Here is a 25,471-nt window from a genome sequence, read left to right as displayed (position 1 = left end):
GGAACCCGCCTCGGTCTGCTGGCTCATCGGGAGATCAGTTCGTTGATTTCCGCTGAGCCGGCGGATGACGAGTCCCTCTCTGCTCACCTGACAAGGGGCTTGTCAGGCGCCGCTGCCGCCTATGGAGGGATCGGACGAAAACGGACAGCATGTCCATTTTCATCAGATCTCAACCGATCCGATCAGCCAGCGATGGACCTGGACGTAGAGCCATCCGTCTGCTTTTCAGCGGATCGGACCGGGTTGGATGTCAGCGGACATGTCTCCGCTGACATCCGACGCTCCATAGACTAACATGGAGCGCCTGTTCAGGTCCGCCGTCAAAACTGACAGACGGACCTGAACGGTCCGATCGTGTGAAAGGGGCCTTAGATAAAGCATACCTCCCAACTTTCTGAAAGGGGAATGAGGGACACCTATTAGAACAAGTATGTAGGCATAGGTCACACCCCTGCCACGCCCCCCAAAGGAGAATTGTACAAAAGAAATTGATTGGTTAAACCCACAAATGCTTTTTTACCAGTACTAAATCCTGTTATATTGGCTTTTGGAATTTACAAAAGCAGCAATTTAGAAAGGTTTAGAAGGTTTAGCACTGGGAAACACTTTTTGATAGATAAATAGTACATTTTTTATACAACTATATAGATTTGACCAACATGAGGGACAAATGAGGAGCTTTGAGGGACAGAGGGACTTTGTTCCAAATAGGGACATTCACTCGAAATCAGGGACAGGTGGGAGCTTTGGATAAGGGAGGAATAGAAGTTAACTCACCAGCCCCTTTTTGTTGTGTTATAGGACCTAAAGATGAACCAAGAACCGAGATGGCACTATCAATCTCACTGCTTACTTGAGCGATAGGAGCTGTATTAATTGCGGTATCTGGCGCTGACTCCGCTCTGGCTTCTATCGGCGACATTCGTTGCCATGGAGATTCTGCACGCTGACTCACAAACAGCCTCTGTACCATGGCTCTGCCTCTGATTCCGCCTACGGGACGCGCCCACTGGCCTCAGAAGATAGAGCTGTGGTGCTCTAGGAGCTTGTCTTCACTAGGCAAACAGCGTCTTCTGAGGCGACTGAGCCTGCTTCAACGGAACCCCCTTTTTATAGCTCTTTTGGGGTTCCGGTTTTTTCCAGTTTTCAAAAAAGGTACACGTGACCTAGCAGAGGTCACCTGTATTCCCCTACCAAGCCACATGAGCCTCTAGAAGTCTCCACTGAGAGCCACGCACTCCCAGGGGAGACCTGAAACTGCCTATTCCTGCCGCTGTCCCATAAGAAAAAGGAGGAATTGAAACCGTCTCCCCCTTTTCCTATAATACTTTAGAATACATTTTGTTAAACAGTGTCCACTTCATCAGGAGTTGATGTTTCTGACAGAATGTATGTAATAGCCAGAGATTACCCAATCGATATTTTGCATGATCAAAGATCAGCCACCAGATGGAGAGTCTGTCCCACGCGTTAAGGATACAAGACAAGACATTTTGTACCAATTTATTGGACGGGTTACATTACTCAGCATTTGGTCATTATGGATGTTTGAGTTGGGCTTTTTTTGGTGCGTGATCCATGGTTGCCCATTCACCTTCACCCTCTGGGCATTTTTCAGCCCATTCCTTGTCTCCTCAACCCCTGGGACAGATTTTCCATCTGTTGGCTGAACTTTTGATTATGCGGAATATCAATTGGTTAATCTCAGACTATTATTGTAACATAACTTTTACTGGTGCCTCCGACCATACACAGCACCACTGTGCTTGTGCACACTTCTGCCCCTCTTGTACCTCTTTTCTGCTCTCACTGGGCTCACTCTTCACTCTCGCAGCTCACTCACTTGGCCCACTCTGCACTCTTGCCATGGCCTGAGCAGGGGACCTCCTGTCTCCCAGGTGGAGACCTTAATTATGGGCAGGCCCTAGATCATGGGTGCTCAACCTGGGGCCCTCCAGCTGTTTCAAAACTACAAGACCCATGTGGCATTGCAAGGCTGACAGTTACAAACATGACTCCCAAAGACAGAGGCAAGATGAGACTTGTAGTTCTGCAAAGGCTGGAGGGCCACAAGTTGAGCACCCATGCTCCAAATTATAAAGGCTGTGCACACAGCCTACACACACAGCATGCTGGTCTCTGATATGACCTAGACACCTGGTTCAAGGCTTTTTCCATCCCAAAGCTCGTTGAAGTTTCTGGTCTCCAAGCCACTATTTAGTAGTTACAAAACCCAGAGAAAACCAAAAGACCAGTTTTCTCCTCTCTGAACAGATCTTCTGGAGTCACTCAGTCTGCAACCTTGAGAACCATGTGTGTTTTTTGTCAATTTGAACCCAATGGCAAGGCACAGCACTGTATATACACTGTAGACATATGGCAGGGATTTTGTATGGTGACATCACTATATGGGATTGTTTTACACACCGATTTGTAAACAACATGCATACAGATGTTTTATGGTCTTCACTCCACTGATGATGGTCTTGCTGGCTATCATTGATGTACTGTATGAAAACAATTACTTCTATGGCACAGGGCTTGGGGAAGAGAGACAAAGCATAATCTCGGTTGTGCTACCCAGTGGTTCAGTGGAGGGATTTTTGATTCCTTTCATTTCCCTCTCACCATAACCTTCTAGGTTATACTTTCTCATTGTTTCCCAAACCCAACCCATTAGAAGCCATCATTTCCATATACTGTACTGCACTGATGATGGCTATAAGAATCAAAAGGGGATGCTAAGGAAGGGTAGGGGAAGGGGCTCTTGATATATAGGATATCAAGTGGGAAAACGGTTACTTTGGCAATGAGTGACCAGAGGTAATTAGATAAAATACTCAGTTTATTGAATGATTTAAAATCCACGACATATGTTAGAGGTAATCAAGGAGGTTTTGCTGACGGTATGGATATGGCAAAAAACAACAAAAATAACCAAGGTATTACTATACCTAGGATAACATTAAAAACAGACACACATACATAACGACACCGACACGGTCTGGACTTAATATGCTGTTCGGCAGCTAGTGGGTCAAAATTGATATGGGCAGGCACAGTGGCATAGCCGTCTGATATGGGTTATAAATTTAAATGACTATCCTGCCTGAGGAGCATATATGAGAGGCGGGGAGGAAAGAGGGAGAGAGAACTGTTGGGGGTCACTGGAGATTGTTGCCTGGCAGCCGGCTGACAGGAGTGGACGATTAGCGTGGATAGGGTGCCTGGCTGTGTCCAGCAATGGCAAAGTAATAATTGTTGGTGCAAGTTGGTATATAAAGCATATAGAGCTAAACACGCTAATTGATCAAGATGGTCTAGTAGATGATAGACTTGAAGAGGTTTACATAGCACAGATCACCGCAGAGTTCCAAACAGACTCCAATAGTAAGGCACTGCTCATAAGCATAGGGATTAGATGTAAAACCAGTATAGATAACAGCTATGCAAGTAGTTGGCAGCAATACTATACATATATTGAGGCAGGAGTTATGTTGATTCCACTCATACGGTACCGCCCTGCTTGGTTCGATGGAGGGAGGGGAATCGAGGGCTGTGCCTTTGGTCTTGTGGTGTATAAGCGTCTATCTCCTACCCGGTCTGTCAGGCTTCCTGGATCGTTATCCGCATAAGTTTGGTGACACACGGCTGGTAGTCTCAGCTGTTCTGCTCGTCTAACACGGCCCGCCTGGTGGGGCGTGACGGCGTCGTGATGACGTCAACGCGATGGCGTAGCTTCTTCCTGGACGTTTGATTGGTAAGGCCGGCGCACCCATTATATTGTGTGCTTTGACAGCCGTGTATCCAATCAGCTGTGTGATTAAACAGTAAACGTTGTCTTTGGCCATAGAATGATATGGGGCATACGTCCACATATTATTGGCAGTTGTCTTCAAAGTCGGGTATAACCAAGGCATGCTTCTGTCAGGAGACATTTGCTACTCTATTAAGTCCTTAATAAATCATTTTAGACGGTATGCTATATGCATGAAGAAAGAGGCATATTAAAGGGAGTACAATCTGCTGCAAATTTAAAGAGAGGGGAGGAGGGAAATACATACGGTTACATAACGATTACCACAATATGGAACAGTAAAGACAGATAAGGGGCCTAGGGTCTGTTTTAAGGGGTTGAAATCGTTTAAAGCATTAATTCACACCACCTTCTGCATTAATGAAAACGCATGATTTGAACAAGTAAAGATCTTTTGTGCCCATAAATAGGATCACTTTGCTCATATGTGGTCATTAATGTTCTAAGAAGGCCTGTAAATTCAATTCGGTGTTAAGGCCTAGAGGGACAAGGGACTTTAACCGGTATACCCAGCGCTTTTCTTTTTGTAGTAACACCCGATCAAAGTCACCTCGTCGACTTGACAGCTTAAGTGCATATATACCTTTCACCTGCATACCCTTGATGTTTCTGTCATGTTTTATTGCAAAATGTTTGGCTAATGGTTTTTCCGGAATTTTTTCTTTGTCTTTGATCTCCCTTAGGTGTTCGCCAATATGAACCCTAAGGGGTCTCTTTGTCTTACCCACATAAATTTTCGGGCAGGGGCAGGTTATCATATATATTACCCTAGGCGTAGAGCAATTATTTAAATCTCGTATTTGGTAGTTTTTTTGTCCTAAGGAGTCAGAGAAAGTGGCTGTTCTATGGACAAATGGACAGATCTGGCATTTATTGCAGGGGAACATCCCTCTGCTACGTGGGTAGTTGGTTAGCCAGTTGGGGTCAGGCATTTTAGTAAATTCGGATTTCACCAACAGGTCTCCCAAGTTTTTGGCCCAGCGGGCCACCAATTTTGGTGAGGTGCCGACTATGTTCAGCAGGGTTGGTGAGTTAGTGAGGACCCCCCAGTGTTTTTCCAATATGGAACGGACCTCCGTCCATTGGGGGCCAAAGGTAGTGATTAGCCTAGTTTGGTCACTTGCTGTCCGTTTAGAAACTGTAGTGTCAGATGTATGTAATGTGAGTAAACTGGCGCGGTCCCTGGCTGCTGCTTTTTGTCTTGCCTTTCTGATTTGTCTATGCGAGTAGCCGCGTTCGTGGAATCTCGCATAGAGTTCTAGGGATTCTTTCCTGTAGTCACTGGTCTTTGTACAATTTCTTTTTATTCGTAAATATTGGTCTACTGTTATACTGTTCTTTAACCAATGTGGATAGTGACTGGTGGCACTCAGGAGGGTATTTGCCGACGTTTCTTTGCGGAACGTACGGGTGAATAGGCGGCCATCTTGAAGCGTAATCAGTAGGTCAAGGAAGGGCAATATAAGCCTGAAATAGCTGTATACAGTTTGGGATAAATGGCTCTATGACATTAGGTTGCAGCTGTGATATACACCAGTGCTTTTGGATGTACAGTTAGCCATTGGTGTGAAAAGGAATTATTTACTTTGCTCTCCTACTTGTTTGAAATAAGGAATAATCCTCAGATTTTTGGGATATGTGATGAAATTAGATATGTGAATACCTTCTGTTCAAAGAAGACTCTACTATGCCTCAGCTTTTTGGTTCCTTTAGTCCCTTTTCATTTTAAAGTTGTGGGTTATAATTTCTTTTTAAACAACTGAACGATTGACTGATGACTGAATTGTACACGCATGATGTGCTGCCTGTGGACAGCTTTAGCAGCTCCAAATTAATCATACCATGTTTTATCCTTACACAGCTCTGTGAAAATCAGTCCAAAAAAAGATTTACAGCAACTCTTTATAGCCACCTCAGCTTTGTCTCAATATGAGGCATAGGCTAGAAGTGGCTTAGAATGCTCTCCCTCACAATCTTTATTACAGAGAGGTAATGGAGTCTGCATATGCAGTGAAACAAGCCTGTGGATTTCAGGACCACCCTGATAGTTGTAAAGTTTCCTTGTCCAACCACTTTCCCCAATCATCTTCAGAATATCTCTTAAGTAATTCTAATGCATCTAGAGCTGCCACAGCGGGTGTCAGCGGCTGGCACAAAAATTATGTTTAGCCACTCTCTTTATTCTCAAAGATAAAGTACAAAATTATCCAGCCATCCCTTTAATAAGTATTTTAAGATATTGTGGGAACTGAATGACTCACTTTCAGTGCTTGATAGATACAAACTATAACAGCTTCTGAAAATGTCAGCTTACATTCTGACCTATGCTGAAAGAAAAATAATTTGCTATTCAAAAGCTTATACAATGTCACATACCTATATTGGGTTTTTTTCCCGCCCAATTGTATTTTATATATATTGTATATGTGTATAAGCTACCATTGTATAATATATACAGTACAATAGGTAGAATTTAACAAAATACATATTTTTGCTGCTCAGAAAAAACTATCACAATTCTCCCATTTTATAGTCCTTTACTTATTTATTTCCTGCAGGTAAATGGCCTACATCAGTGGGCTTTTGTTAGTGTCAGAATTGCTTCTCTCCCTATACAAGTCAATGGGAATGCAAAAGTTGGATTCTGGGTGATGCAGCTTAGAGGGAGGTCTAATGCAGGTCAGAAGGAAGTCAACTGCAGGTAAAAAACACCTGTCAGTCAACTGTGAAAGATCATGACCATCAGCACAGGCCCTTATAGTGATGCAATTTTTCAGGGTACACGTTACTGTCCCCTAAAACGTTTTCAGGTCAGTATCCCCACAACATTGACAAATTCATGCACAAAGCCAGTATGGTAAGAATGTTATTAAGACATCAGTATGATTTTGGATTGTGGAAGAACACTTGAACCTGACCTGGTCAATAAAAAAGATAACACTGATAAGGAATGTGTGAGTACCCTGGTTTGGTCTTCAGGTGATCCTCATGTTCTTTCAAGCTCCCCTTTGATCCTTTGGCCCAAACTGTACACTTCAACTTCTCCCCAAGCCCAGATGAAGCCCCATATCCACACTAAGCCCAACCTTTTGTCAGTCAACTGTCAACTGTCAAGTGCCATAGCCTGAGCCTAGGGCTGCATTTATTTAATGTATTTATTTATTATAGGGTTTTTTTAATATTTACCATTTACGCAGCTATTTACATATTGTACATTCACATCAGTCCTGGACCTCAAGGAGCTTATAATCTAAGGTTCCCACCTCACATACATACATACATACATACACATACCAGGGCCAGTTTTGAAAGGAGCTAATTAACCTATCAACATGTTTTTAGCGTGTAGGAGGAAACTAAAGTGCCCAGGGAAACCCGTGCAGGCACAGGGAGAATATGCAAACTCCATGCAGGCAGTATCCTGATTGGTATTCATATAGCTATACACGGATCTGTCTGAAAACTGAGGGGTCCATTACTTTTCAGTGACAAAAACCCATGGTCAAAAAAATACATGTGGCTTTCAGAGTTCAGTTTGAATACAGTGACACTGCCAGTGTCCATTGCATGCAACCCCATACATTTGAACTGAATTGTTGAATAAAATAGTCTAGTTCTCATCGGCAGATATGCAGCTCAATGCTGAGCCAAGCCACTTAAGTGTGAGCAGCTCTAACCCAGGTACTTACAGGAACCAAAAAGAGATTTGTAAAGGGCATTAGCACCCTAAACATACCCAGATGCAAAAAAAAGGGGGGTTGGCACTGGTGCAGCTACCAAAAAAAAAAACAGGCAAGGAATGATAAAGGAACAGTAGGGTTTTTTAATCCTTGAGAAAAGTCCATAAAAACACAGTGGCATGAAGTTTCCAATATGGTAGCATCAGCAGTCTCTCTTCCAAGCAAGATCTGGGGAGGCTTCCACCAGTAAACCATGTATGAACAGAAAAAAGAAAGCACCACTACCTAAATGTAGCATTTATTAAAACATACTGGTGAAATTAAAAACAATAAATATGCACTCACATTTAAAAGATATTCAAAAGCAACTAAGTCTCTTGATTATCCTCTGTGCAAGACCTGACTTTCATATCTACTCTAAGAGTTACTCCCGGTTTATGGTCATTAAACTTTTGACCCCCTCCCTTTCCTCTCCACCTACCCTTTCCTACCTATCCCTGTAGCTTGTAATAAGTGTATTATAACTGTAAACCTAACTCACATCGTGCCATACTTATTGATCTGTATCATCATAGCCGTTATTGTTTTCTATGGCTTACAGCTGCACTCTGTACTTTTTTTTTACAATGTTGTTTACATTTGAACACTTGTACAGGTTATTCCATGTATCTTCAAAAAATGTAATAAAGACCTATTGAAAATTAAAAGACATTAAAAAGCGTATCAATAAATCTCCAGCAGGTGGCGACCTTCCAGGTAGTCCATGGTGAGCAAGCCCGTCCATGTGGATGTGATGTAAGGTGCTTGGAACCAGGAAGTTGACCAGTGAAACACCAAGAAGAGCCAATACAAGCAGCAGATTGAGTGTGTATGACACATGGATGAGAATCACTGTGAACAGCAGGGAAGTGTTGCAGGCTCACAAAATGGCCGTGATGATGCCATGTGTGATGTTTATGGGCATAATTATGCATTTTGGGGTGTGGCCCCCTTTGTCAAACTTCAGGGGCCACACCCTGAAATATAAAACCACGACCATCGGCATCACACATGACATTATCATGGCCATTTTGTGTGCCTGCAACACTTCCCTGCTGTCCACAGCAGTTCTCATCCATGTGATATACACACTCAGTCCGCTGCTTTTGCTGGCTCTTCCTTGTCTTTCCCTGTCAACTTCCTGGTTCCAAACATCTTGCATTACATCTACGTGGAGGGGCTTGCTCACCATTGACCACTTGGAAGGTTGCCACCTGCTGGAGATTTATTGATACGCTTTTTAATGTCTTTTAATTATGAGTGCATATTTATTGTTTTTCATTCCACCACTGTTTTAATAAATGCTACACTTAGGTAGTGGTGCTTTACTCTCCTTCTTTTTTCTGTTTATACATGACTTGCAGGAACCAGAAGGTGCCTCACATCAGTACTGTTGTTACCATAAGCACCTGTAAAAGCCTGTTATTTCTGTAACAAAAAACAAAAGGAAGATCCCTGTAATGCAAGAGGTTAATGATGCAATCCCCTGTTGCAAGCTATGACTCCTTTCTCCGGCCCCTAAATCAGGACTCAGTTCTGCAGTGAAGTAGAGGTTGGGGGAGACCACAGCTCCTAGTGGGGTACACTGGCATGAAAAGTCTGACAGAGACTGCAGCAGTGGAATGAAGGGGAGGTAGGAGACACGAGATGCTCTAGAGTATTACAACACCTCTTCTATTACAGGGAATTTCTTTTTGGATTTTGTTATGGAACTGACATTGTTGCTTTACAGTTGCATTAAAATGCATTTTTTTATACATATATTATCCAAAGTGGGAATGGAACATTCAATAATAGAAATTATTAAATAATTATTATAAAAAAAATACTACATGCCCTGGTTTCTAAAAACTTGCTGAGCTACAGTGTATGAGTATGACCCGGCCACATATGATGGATTGAATGGATTTATCTGCCCTTTGTGAAAATGGCCACTGTGAGAAAAATAAGGAGGGAAAGAATAAAATAGCTGCAATTATGCATTTTTAGATTATCATTAATAAACATTTCTAAAGGTGGCTATGTTGTAATTTGTATGATAAGGGATAAGTTCTTTTTTAACATGTGACATAACATAAAATAACGCACTGCACAAATGTAAATAGGCCCTTATTATAGTTTGCATGTAAGGCATATACATTATAAATGATGCCCATTTTTAAAAACCAGTAATTACATTTTAAATATTAAATGTAGATTTATTAGCTTTTTTTGCAGCATACAATTGTACTGTGTTTACCTTTTAGTATGCTTTCACTGTTGCTTCCTTCGGAGACAAGCTACAGGCTAGTACTAGCACAAATATGGTTCACATTTGTTGTTCCGGAGAGTTTATTAAATCCATTACAGACATTTTACACTGTAGTCCTAATAGGTATCACATCTGTAAATACACACAGCTGAGTGCAGGTCTGTGTGCCAAGCTCCACAGGTGATGGTCCAGAGCCACAGTGGGAAAATCAGTGTACAACAGACTTCAAAACCCTTAATTAGTTGGTCAACCATAAGTAGCAGTGACATCAAAGAGACACAAAGAGGGCCTAGAGCAGGATTAGGGCCACTCAGTCCTCCCTGTATTTAGTGCAGAATATATAGCACACAGACTTATTTCCTTCCTGTAAAGGTAAGCATGCTTTCATTCCAGTACAAACTGAATGGCTTCTTACATTCTCTGTGCGGGGCATGTGATGAAAAAGAACAGAGTAGATGGGATATGTGGAAAAGAGTTTTAAACAAATAAAGAATTGTAAGGTTAGCCACTTGCCCTTGGTTCCCTATTATTCTTTATTGTGATAGTTGTCTATGACAATTAACTACAGGAATACTTTTATAAAGTGTATACAGAATATCGTTTTTAATACAGAGTCACAGAGTTTTATGACTACATTGACTGTATTACTTCTCAATGAACTGGTGAAATCTCACATGTATACCAAGCTATAGAAGCATTTCCCAGGATGGATCAAAAATGGTATAACCTCTTCTGGACCCCTCTATACGTATACAAACATTCCATTTCATCTACATACTACTTAAAAATGGTGACAAGATACCAAAATACCAAGTTCTCAGCCAAGCTGTAATGTCACACTCCTCTCGTTGCAGCAAAAGGAGTGTCAACCTCCCTCCTGAAACATTATTTATTATAAGATTTATTATGTCATCCAAGGAGTATAAATCTTGCTTGTTAAGACCATGTCAGCTGGGCATATGAATGAATCTTCAACAGAGTCCCAAATACACCTAAAGCTAATGGGTGATTTAGCTTAGTATAGTATAAGACTAGCCCTTTAAGCCAGTGTTTCTTAACCATGGTTCTGTAGAACTCTGGGGTTCCTTCTGAGGTTCTTAGGCGTTTCTTGAACGGTTTCAGGTGGTGGATTGATTTTTCCAACTACACTGATCACCAAGGCAAGGGGGCAATTTTCCACTAACCACCAATGTAAAGAGTCACTTCTACACTGACCACTACTGATAGAGACAACACAGTTTTAGACCTGGAGTTCTTAAGGCGGGGACTTGCAGTGTGCAATACCTGATAGTACAATGCACCAAAGTAATGGATCACTTCTACACTGTCCACCACAATTTTTAATGTCTACCTTTCTTTTCTGTAGTTTAAAAAATAATACTGAAAATAATTTTGTAGGGGTTCGTAACAAAATTATCTGCCTTGGATTTCAAATATGTTAGACATGTCACTTTACTTATTTTATAACTTAAAACTTTCTTCAACTTATTGATTATGGTAATACCCCATGAACTGTAGGTATAATCCATTTTAGCAGAATGATTTCAAGAATTCCTCGGGGGGGGGGGGGGGGGGGAATGTTGATAAAGGCTCCTTTAAACACTTTGAAGGCTAGACTCCTAAAGCACTGCTAATCAATGCACCCTACCAATAATGCCTTTGAATGTGGCTTCATATGAAATAATTCACAGGGTCAGCCTATATAAAAGTCTCCAGCTATGTGTATCACAGTTTTAAAAAGATTGTCAATATATGGAACAGGCAAGTAAAAAACGCTGGCTGTGTTTCTGGATGTACACAAGAACAGGGATGTAACCATGAATGTGTGCTCAGAGGTTAAAAAAAAAATGATATTCTTGGAAGAAAGACATAATCTTTGCATTCATGGCAAGGCAAAATGTAGATACTGTGCCCTAGAGATCCAGCTGCTCATGAAATACAGCCTAACAAGATAAACAGTTAGGAGTAGGCTTACCAAGAAACTCCCCAGCCACATATAAAGAGACCGTCCAACTATGACTGGCGTAAGTACACAACAGAATGTTCTCTCTTAGTATTGTAAGAGATGACAATACTCAGGTGGCTGATTTCTGTTGTCTTTTGTCCTACGTTACACTTTTCAGGTGGCTGGATAAGTCCATCAGTGTGCGGCACAGACATCACATAGCACAGACAATGAGAGCGGTAGCTAGAGCAGAAGACTCACTGGCACTGTCTCATATATATATATATATATATATATATATATATATATATATATATATTTATTTATATATATATATATTTATATATATATATATATATATATATTTTTATATATATATATATATATATATATATATATATATATATATATATATACCGGTATATATATATTTTTTTTTAATCAGGTAAAGTTTATTAAAGGTTCCAGAGTAAGGTTACATTAGGATCCATTCCTGATGGTTTGGTGGTTGCTCAGACCTACAATATTGCAATATAGGTTTCCTAGCTTAAAACAGGGCTCTAGAAATAGACACTTTAGTGTGGTCTGATAGTTCACCTCCCTCTAGGATACCTAATAGACAGTAATTGGAATCCAGTTGGGCTATGAAAGATCATGTTACTATGTCATTTAATAGGTAGACCGTAGAGCATTTCACAGTCGTACCTACAGACCCAGGAGGCAGGCATTGTTTTTTAGCATGGCACTATAGCTAGCTTATCCATTATAGCTAGCTTATCCATTTGCTAAGGTGTATCTAAACCCAAGAATAAAAAAAATAATATAATTATGTTTATCAATCCTTAGATGTGGTGGCTCTATTCTTTTTTTTTTTCACCTGTCAGCCTGCCAGTAACATACTTCCTGTCCAGGATGACAACACTCATTAAATGTATTGTATCTATGAAGGAAATATTTGTCACCATATAACAGGGAATGTCTCGGGACTACAAAATACCACCCCCCTTCCCCACCACCATCTCTGTAGCATAAAGGGGAGTTGTTCTGTGGTTGGGGAGGTTTACCAGTTATTTTTCTGTACATGTAACATTTATAGAGTGATAAAACATCAATGTATTTGAGAAATGTACTGAATTTTTTTTTTTTTTTTTGCCCGTACATACACATTGTTTTTTTTTTATTTAAGTGCTGCATCTTTGTGAATTTTGCCACTAAATAGCTGTTTTGCAATCGTGTTTTTTTTCTGGCAAAAAAAACAAAACTTTGGGTTGCATACCACAAGGATTTATTACACTGTGAAACATGAAGCAGCTTAGCCACAGTATTTCTCTGCTCCAGCATTCAGGGGATGGGGATCTGATACACTGTACAGCACAGAGTGGAGAGCTGAGTGTAATCTGAGACCTGAGTGGAGGGAATGGACGCACCCCCTTTACCCTGTCTCATAGGGAAACATAACCAACTGAGGCTGTCAGTCACCTACTGTGTGCTGGGGAGAGGGAGCAGGGCTTCTTGCAGGATTGCCTGGTGTCAGCATAACTTGTCAGAGATAACTTATGCAGAAAGCAGAGGAATCATAGAGCAGACAGAAATCAAGACAGAGGCAAGTGCGTACACCCTATAGAAAGATATATGCCTTTTCATTTTGCATTTCCGAGGTTTTTAACCACTTTTAGCTTCAACCACTTTAGGGTCCAAACCAGAACTACGTTGGCCAGGACAGTTGTGGTAATGGCAGCTGGTGTAAATTGAATATTTATGGGAATGCAAGTGACTGACAGCAGTAGTACACACTGTTCTCTTTCTCCAGTAGAGATGGTTCACTCTCCTGCTCTCAGTAATGCTCACGTTCAGTCACTTCATGCCTTTTTCATTCATACGCTTTTTCTTCCCTCAAAGTGTGGATGAGCCGCTTGGTTTTCTAAACAGTTGGACGGCCTCTTTATTTGCAGCAGGGGAGTTTGTTAGTAAGCTTATTCAGAATTGTGTTTCTATCTATAATTACATTCTCCAGTAACACATGCCAAAACCACATTAATTAGGGGAGTACTTCGAAGGCGCATACTGTATAAGCCTGTACCAGATGTTCATTTTTCTCTGCCCCAACTGTTTTTAATTCTTGGTGAGTGTTTGATGGAGGGGGCGTCTTGGAGATCGTTTAAACATTTGCCAGAGTGCCATTAACATCCCGTGACTGGAGGTGGAAAATGTCTTGCTTTGTTTTCTGAAAACTATACTATATTTTTTCCTGCTTATACCACAGAGTAGACAAGGGATACATTACACTGGCATATGGCTTTATGGAAACAATGTTCATTTTTCTGTAAAATTTCAGTATCGTTATTTACTGCACAGTGAGAATGAAACACTGTTGCTTCGATTCGTTACCCGGTCTGGAATGTAAAGGTATTTGTACTGTACTTGGTTTACGTTAAATACAGATCATTACATATATACACATACAGTATGCTGGAACTATAGATTGTTGTGCTTTACTGCTCTTACACAAAATGCAAGTATATGATTTGACCGACATATTGAAAACAATGCACTCCATGTGTGGCTACTATTTCTGCTTTAAGCCGGCCATACATGGGTTGAATTCCAAACAAATTTTCTTTCAAAAATCATAATTATGAATTTTCATTTGAATTTTACACCATTATTGGGACGATTTTCATGCAGCTGTCAATTTTGAGTGATCGGGCATGTTGGAAATTTTTTTGAAAAACTAACAAATTTCTAATCAATGATGGGAAAATCATGTGAGAAGTGTAATCGAAAAAGAAATGCACTTGAGCTGTGACCTGGAAAGAAAATAAAATTCCCGGACACAAAATTTCTTTTCTGTAGCAACATGAGGTGAAACTTAAGGCTTGGTTGGTCAGATTTCGAAATGGTGGCACCATCGGATTAGAAAATGCACATAATTTCTAAACAAATTCTTCGAAAGTCTACCCATGTATGGCCTGTAATAGAGTGGTCAAGAGTGAGACATAATGATTGCCCTAAGTCAATTCTACTAAGAGAAACCTTTTGGACAGCATTCTTAAAGCAGAGTTCCACCCAAAAGTGGAACTTCCACTTAACTGATTCCTCCCCCCTCCGGTGCCACATTTGGCACCTTTTGGGGGGAGGGGAGAGCAGGTACCTGTTTTTAACAGGTACCCTTTTCCCACTTCCGTTGGACCTCAATGCGGCGAGTTACGTCACAAGTTCGGCCCCCTCCTCCTCCCTCCTCCTTTCCCTGCTGCCGGGCCAGTGAGAGAGCCCAAAAAGTGACGCCTATCAGTGCCACTAAGCAGTGCCAGCCATCAGTGCAACTCATCAGTGCTGTCTATCAGTGCCCATCAGTGCAGCCTATCAGTGCCCAGTCAGTGCAACCTATCAGTGCTGTATATCAGTGCCCATTAGTCCTGCATATTAGTGCCTCCTCATTAGTGCCACCCCATCAGTGCCCTTCAGTGCCCCCTCATCAATGCAACCTCATCAGCGCAAGGATAAAACTTACTTATTTACAAAACTGTACTTTGAAAACTGTCACATGACATTAAAAAAAGTATCGGTACTTGTACTCGGTCTTAAAAAAGTGGTATTGGTGCAACCCTAACTCTTGGGGTGGCCATACACATTGTACAATCGCTGAACAATCTCAATTAAATTTACCAGAACTATGTAATAAGCAGACATATCTATACAGTTCAATCAATTTCTATCACATTGCACAGGTCCTTTCTTTACATAGTTTTTGGTAGTACTAAAGGAGATTGTACAATTGGATTGTAGAGTGTATGTGTAGCTTTAAGCTCCTGTATTCCGGAGCTCCTGATTCCCAGAGTTTTTTTCTCACAGCTATCAAAGTTTTTCACATTGGTTTCATACAGTGGCAGCTGCTCCATTAGGGACCCCCCCCCCCCCCCCCAATCAATGTGCCAGGCCCCTAATCTACATGCAGGGCGCTGGACGCATGGATTCCAATGGGTTTTTTTTTTAAGCACCTGATTAGAGCCTGAGGCTTTAATTGGCTTAAAAAAGGGTGGGCTCGGGGCGCAAAGCACTGCACCCTGAGCCCAACCATTTGTGTCACAATAGCGAATTAATATTCGCTATTATCTTCCTGCTTCTCCTCCCAGCCAATCTGGAAGCGGGTCCTGAGACCCGATTGGTCGAGAGGAGAAGCAACGGTATTGGCCAGTACTAGGGTGGATGTACGGGGAGATCCAGGAGATGGACTGATGAAGGCATAGGCCAGGAAGAAGGCGGCACACAGGTGGCAGCTGAACACAAAGGCTGTGCATCTCATGGCAAATATCAGCAGCACTCCGATGCAGATGCAGCACCACAGCGGCATTATCACCGTGTGGGTGAACAGAAGGGTACTAGACAGGAAGAACACCTGCAAGAACTTGCTGACGAACAGCACCAGGTGGTCTGGAAAATAGAGGCAAGTCACTCCTGGGCGGACAGATGCAGCCTCCGGTAGCTGGAGAGTATGAAGCACTCCATAAAATCATGACTGCATGAATACCACCCACCGACCAACCCACATGGAGAGGGATCTGATAACCGACCAACCGAACGGGGGGGGGGGGGGGAGTTCAGGTGGTTTGTTTACCGCCACCAGTTTACAGAGATTTGGGAGTATAGGTAGGTAAGGCTTTAGCTTGGTAGCACATTTGAGTACATATATTTTTATTTTGTCATATTTAATTAATTAAAATTAGAAAAAAAAATGTAATGATCTGTTTCTCACTGTTATCAGCTACCAGTGGATCACTGTAGAGATACATGCTGTCACACAGATGATATTGATATCGTATCAATTGTCTCTATGGCATTTTGCACATTATGCACTTTATGTGAAATATAGCTTTGCATTGTCCTATTTTATAGAGGTTTTCCACATTGTACACATTGTCTGAATTTGGCACACTGTCACGTTTGACTAGGGGATGCACACTACTCCGATCACTTTGCGCATTATTTAGGATTTTTTTTGAACCACTTAACACATATCAGTTATTTATTTCGGTGATTTTATCAGTATTATGTGTGTTTTATCACATTAATTTCTGCCATGTTTTATGTTTTTTATATCCAGTATATCCAGTATAGTGATACGCACCACTTAACCAGTTTGTATATATTTAAATATTTTTTCCTTTTTTGGAGATTAAGATATGATTATCACATAAATTTCACTGGTTTTTATATTTAGGATTAGCGCAGCACCACCCATACAAATACTCATTTAAAAAGGTCAGGTGTTTACCCGTACATGCAGCTTTTCCACCCCTAGCCGCCTCCATATCTGATAGCGCGGGAATAATTCCCTCAAATATCTGATTACAGGATCATACCATGTGCATTCTACATTTCAGTTGTTTACAAAGGGCACACTTTGCAAATAAGCACTTTACTCTGACTTTCCAGAAAATAATTAATCAAAGCCAGCCATTTAGCATTTCCAGATGGAGGTCAGCAGTGGCAGCTAACATAATTCTTTCATGACAACTGGCCATAAACCAGTAGAACTCCTTTCAAAAATATTAGTTTTTAGAACGTTTGTTCGATTTTCCAGCAGGTCAAATCGTCATATATTTTCGATGCTGGGACATAAAAAATTCGAAGGACCGGTGTGGAAAATGTGATTGAACAAACAATATTCTAACTGTGAGCGTGGTGTTCATTCTAGAAAAATTATGCAAATTGAGATGAAACCTGTTTATTAGGTCTGGGATTCCATTCAAATAGAAGGTCTAGATGAAGTTTTAATGACTTTTGAACAAAAATACTCATTGATGGCAAGAAGGAATGTTCTAATAAACTCATTTTTTGCGAACATTTGAATGAAAATCTAATCGTGTTTGGCCAACTTAAAGCAAGCCGCACAAAAACAAAAAACACACGGGTCCCAGCGCTTCCATCTTCACCCGGTCTTCCTTCCGGGTTTGCGGCCTTCGGGCGTATGAATGGCTGAGTCACGATGATGTCACTCCTGTTCTGAATGGACAGCATAGTCCATTCAGGGCCTAGTGCACATGCACTGGTGACGTCATTAGCTGCTGCTAAAGTAAATATCTCCTCAACGGTGCACATTGAGGAGATATTTACTGTACCTATAGGTGAGCCTTATTATAGAATAAGAAAAATGTGAGCACTTTGAATTTGTTTAGCAGCTGACACAAAAAAGGGGAAAATACAACCTTCAAATAATCAAAAAACAACAATAAATGTATAGCGCTTCCTGTGATAAGTAAATAAGTACATAACAGTCCTATAATATAGATAAAGTCCCGATATATGAATCTGGTATGAGATATCCAGTATGAGATAAACATTCAGTATGAGATAAACATAACCCAATGTGCTTGGGAACAATTGGTCACCCACGTGCACCTCCACCAATCTGTACACTCACCAGATATTAAATTATATTGTGCCTTTGGGTCATTACTCTGAAGCGAAGAGACATCTCACCCTGGTATGTTGGTAGGATGGTGAACCCCAAAAAACTCAGACACTAAGCAAAAAAAGTGATACAGTATGTACGGTACAGGTATGATGACTGTAGCCCGGATGGCGGCTCTCCCCTCCCCTGGGTGGTCCCCGGTCCCGGCTCCGCACACAGCCGCTGTCACAGCACAGATGCATTCCTGAAGCACTTTTTTTGTTTTTTGGGGACCACCATCCTACGAACATACCAGGTGAGATGTCTCTTTGCTTCAGAGTAATGACCTAAAGGCGCATTATCATTTTATATCTGGTGAGTGTACAGATTGGTGGAGGTGCACGTGTGTGACTAATTGTTCCCAAGCACATTGGGTAATGTTTATCTCATACTGGAATTTATTCACTTTCTGGTGCGTGGTTAGACATATCACACACATTGTTGGAATTATTCTGGGTTACACTGAAGATTTGGTGAAATCAAGCCTTATTATAGACTTACCTATAGGTAAAAATCAACATTGTGACTTTACTACCACTTTAAGAGGCAGGCTAGACAAATTATGTTGGAAGCTACACATACCTATATGTACGTTAAAACAATTCATGTTGAAAGCTATGCATACCTATACATATGTTAGCAGCAATTCATGTTGGAAGCGATATGTACCTACAGTATTAATGCTTATAATGTTTATTGTGATTTCCCATGGTGGTTTTCTATGTGCTTCTGCTTTGTTGTGTCACTCTAATATAATGTAACCTGTCCGTGCGCAGTCTTTAGGCTTCCCTTTGATTAAAGAACAGTAGTAAAACTAGGCCCCCCCTCGGGTGCAGCTCCCCTTCCGACAGTTTGATTAATAAGCTTAAAACACAAATTGAAATGAAAAGAGAAATGAACTCCAGGTGCCTGGACACCTTGTGCTGTGTACAAAGAGCCGGGCCAGGCCAGCCATACAATGCCATTCATTCCCACACCTGAGGGATTGAAGTGAGCGAGCGTAATTGCTGTAACTCTTATTAATGTTCTGACATAATTCCTATTAATTCCACAGGGCTAGTAAATGCATTAGGACTTGTCAACATATTATTTGACACAGTTTATGATCTGTAGAATTATTCTCCTCTGGATTGGGCAGCACTGAAGAAAGGCCTGCTCTTTACCTTGGAGAAAGGTCTTTTCAGGCTGGCCAAAAGCACTTTTCAAGGTGGTGATGCCTGAGCTTTTAATCAATAGCTAGCAATGTCTTTGGTGTTAATGGTGTAGGTAACATTTTTTAAAGGGAAACTGGAGCATGCATTTAGTGGGTACATATTTCAAGTTGTTATTGCAAAATCATCTTATTGGGAATTTCAGCTTTTACGTGCTTTCTTGGCTATTTGTAAGTCAGACAGTGCAGTCGGTTTCTCTACTTGACTGGGGTGAGAAATAAAGCACAGGTTAAGACACTTTCACATTTTTTTCAGTAAATCTTTATACTAACTGTTGCTAAAAGTATATGACAAGTCAAAATTAAGAAAAATATTTTTGACATCTCCACAGTTCATGCATATGTCATCAATTTTATATCTTAAACACACTGCAAGTACAGGAAATGAACTGTTACTGTGTCAGAAATATTGCATGGTCCTATCTTCTTCTTTGATTTGACAACTTGCTGTCATTTTAGCTCTGAATTCCTCCCCCCCCCCTCCTCATCTCTATAATCCCTCTTCATCCCCTTTCCCCTCTGCTTATATCCATAATACATCCTAATCTCCTCCCCTCTCCACAATTTATTCTCATCTCCTCCCCCTCACCTCATCTCCATAACCCCTCTTCATCTCCATAACCCCTTTTTATCTCCATAACCCCTTTTTATCTCCTTGCCCTCTCTGCATCTCCATAACCCCTTTTCATCTCCTCACCTTCTCCTCATCTCAATAACCCCTCTTCATCTCTCCCCCCTCTCCTCATCTCCATTGTCCCTCTTCATCTCCTTTCCCTTATCTCCATAATACATCCTCATCTCCTCTCCCTCTCCACAATTTATCCTCATCCCCTCCCCTTCTCCTCATCTCCATAACCCCCTCTTCATCTCTATTTCCTCTCCCTCTCTGCATCTCCATAACACCTATTCATCTCCTCCCCCTCTCCACATCTCCATAACCCCACATTATCTCCATAACCCCTCTTTATCTCCTCATCTCCATAACTCCTCTATCTCCTCTCCCTCTCCTCATCTCCATAATCTCTCCTCAACCCCTCCCCTCCCATCCTCTCTGCCTCTCCTCATCTCCATAATCCATCCTCATCTTCTCCCCCTCTCCACATCTCCATAATCCTTCCTCATCTCCTCTCCCTCTCCTCATCTCCATAATCCATCCTCATCTCCTCTCCCTCTCCAAATCTCCATAATCCGTCCTCATCTCCTCATCCTCTCCTCATCTCCATAATCCATCCTCATCTCCTCTCCCTCTCCACATCTCCATAATCCCTTCTTGTGTACAGGCAGAGAGCATAGGAAGTTATCAACTTATCAACAGAATTCTGGCAAAATAAACGAGTATTTTTGCACTGCTCAAACAGATATAACAAAAAACTTTTTTTTAGTATATTTAGCAGACTAAAAAAGAAGCAAATAAAAGATGTTTATTATTGGGGTTTACATACATTTTACCAAAATAAAGTTGTTAGAGCTGCCTGAGCAGACCCACCATGCTCCCTGTATACTCAAAATCATTACTATTTGTAATAGGCCAAGCTCTGACACTTCAAAGTAGAGCATGTCAGAGCTTTTTTGCTCCCCCTTCCCCACATTCTTTTTGGGCTATCACTATAATGGGCCGTGTCACGGGCCAAAGGAATGTATGTATTTGTGGGGTGATGGCGGGGGTTCTGTAGGGAAGCTTCATCACTACAAGGACTTCAAGAGCTGCACAGCATTTGAACATACGGAAAGAGCAACCAGTGCTGCTAAGTGGTCACACTTTATACCTGTTGTCAGCTCTTTTGTTTTTTTATTATTATTTTTATTATACACGATTTGTATTAAACAGTTTATGCAGCTCTTTACAATGTAGAAGGGGACGGCACAATTACAGTACAGTTTAATACAGAAGGGACAGGAGGGCCCTGCTCGTAGAGCTTACATTCTAAAGGGAGGGGATTGGTGGTACAAAAGGTAATAGATGCGGGGAATGATTTGATGGGGGTGGCTCGGGAACAGTTGTTAGGTGGGTGTGGGATAGGCTTCCCTGAATAAGTGCGTTTTCAGGGATCTCCTAAAGGTGGACAGGTTAGGGGCTGATCGGATATACCGGGTCGGGGAGTTCCAGAGGATGGGAGAGGCTCTGGAGAAGTCCTGAAGGCAAGCATGGGAGGAGGTAACAAGGGAGCTAGAGAGCAGGAGGTCCTGGGAGGACCAGAGGGGACGATTTGGGCGATATCTGCAGATGAGGTTGGTGATGTAGCTGGGGGCGATGTTGTGGATGGCCTTGTATGTTGTGGTTAGCATTTTGAATTTTATACGGTGGGGTAGGGGAAGCCAGTGAAGGGATTTGCAGAAAGGGGCAGCAGTCACGGATCAGTTAGTGAGGTGTATTAGTCTGGCAGCAGCATTCATAATAGACTAAAGGGGGATAGCCTGCATAAGGGTAGGCCATTAAGGAGAGAGTTGCAGTAGTCAAGGCGGGAAATAATCAAGGAGTAAATAAATTGCTATGTGGTGTCATTAGTCATTTTTTATATATTTATATATCATATATAGTATTTTGTTAACATTTTGTACTTTTAAGCATATACATTAATATTTTGTGGTACCTTTTTAGCCGAATAATTCTTACAAAGACATTGTCTGACATTTAGAAATCTAATATGCTGTCCATAGTTACCAAACAGATCCAAGCAGGAGCAGAATATTCCAGCTTAATCCTGTTTTTTTGAATATTAATATATTGGGTGATATTTTCAGTTTTGGATTAATATTTACTATGGGCATCCTTAATTTCTAACTGATAGTTGTCATATACTGTATATTATTGCTATAAGTATTACTACTTTTTGAAAGTTGGATATTTGGAATTTGGAGGTACCTACACTACTGGCAATTAAACGCTGCCAGAATACACCCGGACAGTGGGACAGCCTGCAAACCATCTGCTCACACCTTGCCCCAGGGCTAATACCTGTTATTATTGGGCTAAGTGGTTACTTATGCTTGTGAGCTGAATATTGCAGGGATATATTTCCCAGAATGTTAAAAGTAACAGCAAAGTTTATCATTCTACTATAAAAAAGAGAAACAATCTGTGCCAGCGGTGTACAGTCCCCATGAGCATCAATGGATGTCTCACCACTAATCTCAATGAATGATCCACTCATATCCAGCAACATGGAGACAATCAAAAAATTGCTGACTACATATATTTCCATGTGTTACCCCCTCCTCCAGAAACCACTGAAATTGTATAAAGAGTCAATGGATTCCCTAGTCTATTTCCACACGTAATTGGAATGTGTGAGAGTAGTATCTTATATTGTCAAAGTACACATTCATATTCAGATAATGCTGGCAGTATGTTTTATAAGGCACAGTGATAATTTATCCTGATATCCTATCTTCCCCCTCTGCAGGTAGTGAGTATGACGAGGAAGAAGTGGACTATGAAGACTCAGATAGCGATGAATCCTGGACCACAGAGAGTGCCATTAGCTCCGAAGCAATCCTGAGCTCCATGTGTATGAATGGAGGGGATGAAAAGCCATTTGCCTGTCCAGTTCCTGGGTGTAAAAAGAGATATAAGGTAAAATGGAAAATGAAGTTTTACTGTAAGAGGTGGTAAAATCAACAAGAGACACTGAAAGGTAACTGCTAACAGGTTTTCTCTGATTGAGTTATGGAGTACAGCTTGTATGATGCTGAATATTTGATACAGTATAAACCACCACATAAAAATGTAATAAAATATGTGTAAATCATATACTGAAGGATCTGCTATAGATCCATAGTGGTGGCCACATTTGACCAATGTGGCCTTTCGGTATGGTGGCAAGTAATGTGGTGCAGGGAGCAATAGAAAACTTGTACAGGAACTGCAAGCATGGACAGATGACCGTATCTTCCATTCTAGTTTTATTATATACGTCAGATACATACATGATCAGTCTATGTATGAGCGCATTCGATTATTTTATCAATTAAAGTGCAGCTAAAATAAAATGTATTTATTTTTTTTGGATAGAACTCTATTAGGTTTTTATTTGGTGTCTTTGTCCCCAATAGTGACCATTGTCACAGGACTGAAAGTGGGAGAAAATCTAAAATGTTGAGTTGTTGCCAAACAGGAATTGTAGGGAAATCTTTCAGCTTGGACACTTGTTCCAGTGATAATTGTTCTTTTATTTTGGTGTAATTTTCTCTTGCTCTCTTGCTCCTGCTCCTTTTCGGGCAACAAGCTTCACGGGATACAATTTGCCACATGATAAATTGAGGCAAAACCGCATTGCGTTTTAGGTGCCATTGACAATAACGGCACCTGAACCGGCGTTTTGCGATTGTAGAGCGTTTTGAGTTCATGGGCAGAATAGCAGCAATACTGCTGTGATCCCAAAACACCCAGGTGTGCATGGAGCCTAATATATCGCAGCTTACCAATTCTTAGATGAGGTCGTTGCTGTAGTTTTTTTTTTAGGCATTTTTCCTTTTTTTTTTTTTTTTTAGCTAGTGATCCTGCCAATAACACATTTCATGTTTTAGGGTGTCTCTGCTCTGGATGGAGGAGCAACCTAAACCACTTTAGACATCAGCTTGTGGAGAGAGTAGTGTTAGATCCACTAGAAAAATAAGTTGGACCTAACAAATTAAACTTGATCTCCAGCTAACACTTTCCAAGCACTTTCTTATTTGAGATAAAGGTTTTATAAAAATAAATAAAATCGGACTATTGTAGGTACCTGTCAGTACCGAATGGTTTGTTTCAACCCTCTAGCTGCCACGTTTGATGAACAGCTTGGTCTGTTAAAGGAAGTTGTAAAATAATAGACTTGCAGGCTGGATCACTAGATGAAAACAAAAGAAAAACATCCATTGTAATAAAAGAATACTAAAGAAGCCGCCACATTGGTAAGCGGCAATATAACACATTTTTGTTTTTGAGTTTAATACTGCTTTAGACTTTGGCTTTAGATATACTTAAAGTGGTTGTAAACCACCAACATGAAATCTGAACAAATCACATATTTCTATAGTGTTTACTTGCCTCTCTCCAAAGCACTAAGTGTCATTTCTCTCTGTGGTCTAGTTCCTCTGTTATCAGCATGAGTCACTTCTGACAAATTTTCCTGACACCAAAAGCTAAAAAGGTGACAGGGGAGGGATCAATCTGTGATTGACAGACTCAGACTTGCTTTGTGAGTGTGAAAAACCCTTTTCATGAAGATCTTTTTCATCTCTGAGGATGTTTAGGACAAATGTTTGCAAATAAACAGGTACAACTTATGTAAGAGGATTTGTTTAATCTCTGTGTATCACCTGAGGCCACTCACTTCACTGGGTATATGTGAGGGTTTACAACCACTTTTAGTTTTCATATATGTACTGTAGTTAAAAATGTGTCCTTTTAAATCCACTTTCCAGGCAAAAATGGAGGCATATATGTTATTGGCTGTATCAGCCAAAATCAGCTAACCAGAAATGAGTGACATCACTGTCGTAGTTACTGCACACCTTTGTTGTGGAAGAGCCAACTCAATACTTTGTAGAACCACCTTTCACTGCAATTACAGCTGCAAGTCTTTTTGGGGATGTCTCTACCAGCTTTGTACATCTAGAGAGAGACATTTTTGCCCATTCTTCTTTACAAAATAGCTCAAGCTCTGTCAGATTGGATGGAGAGCCTCTGTGAACAGCAATTTTTTAAGTCTTGCCACAGATTCTCAATTGGATTTAGGTCTGGACTTTGACCTAAACCATTCCATTGTAGCTCTGGCTGTATGTTTAGGGTTGTTATCCTGCTGGAAGGTGATCCTCCGCCCCAGTCTCAAGTCTTTTGCAGACTCTAACAGGTTTCCTTCTAAGATTGTCCTGTATTTGGCTCCATTTGGCATCCATCTCTATCCATCAACTCTGACCAGCTTCCCTGTCCCTGCTGAAGAAAAGCATCCCCACAACATGATGCTGCCACCAACATGTTTCACAGTGGGGATGGTGTGTTCAGGGTGATGTGCAATGATGGTTTCCATCACACATAGTGTTTTGCTTTTAGGCCAAAAAGTTCAATTTTGGTCTCATCTGACCAGAGCACCTTCT

General features: G+C 41.1%; 1 protein-coding gene across 1 annotated transcript in view; it reads left to right on the top strand.

The window, feature by feature from the left end:
* The window catches only part of JAZF1 (JAZF zinc finger 1), a 382,635-nt gene that overhangs the window by 316,634 nt on the left and 40,530 nt on the right, over nucleotides 1-25,471 (top strand). The window contains exon 4 of the mRNA XM_073630160.1: nucleotides 22,798-22,967. Coding sequence (XP_073486261.1) covers nucleotides 22,798-22,967 — 170 coding nt within the window. The remainder of the gene's footprint in view (nucleotides 1-22,797; nucleotides 22,968-25,471) is intronic.

This window comes from Aquarana catesbeiana, linkage group LG05 (genome assembly GCF_042186555.1).
Source record: "Aquarana catesbeiana isolate 2022-GZ linkage group LG05, ASM4218655v1, whole genome shotgun sequence".
NCBI classification, from domain to species: domain Eukaryota; kingdom Metazoa; phylum Chordata; class Amphibia; order Anura; family Ranidae; genus Aquarana; species Aquarana catesbeiana.
Note: the sequence above shows the minus strand (reverse complement) of the source record. Positions and strands in the feature narration are given on the sequence as shown.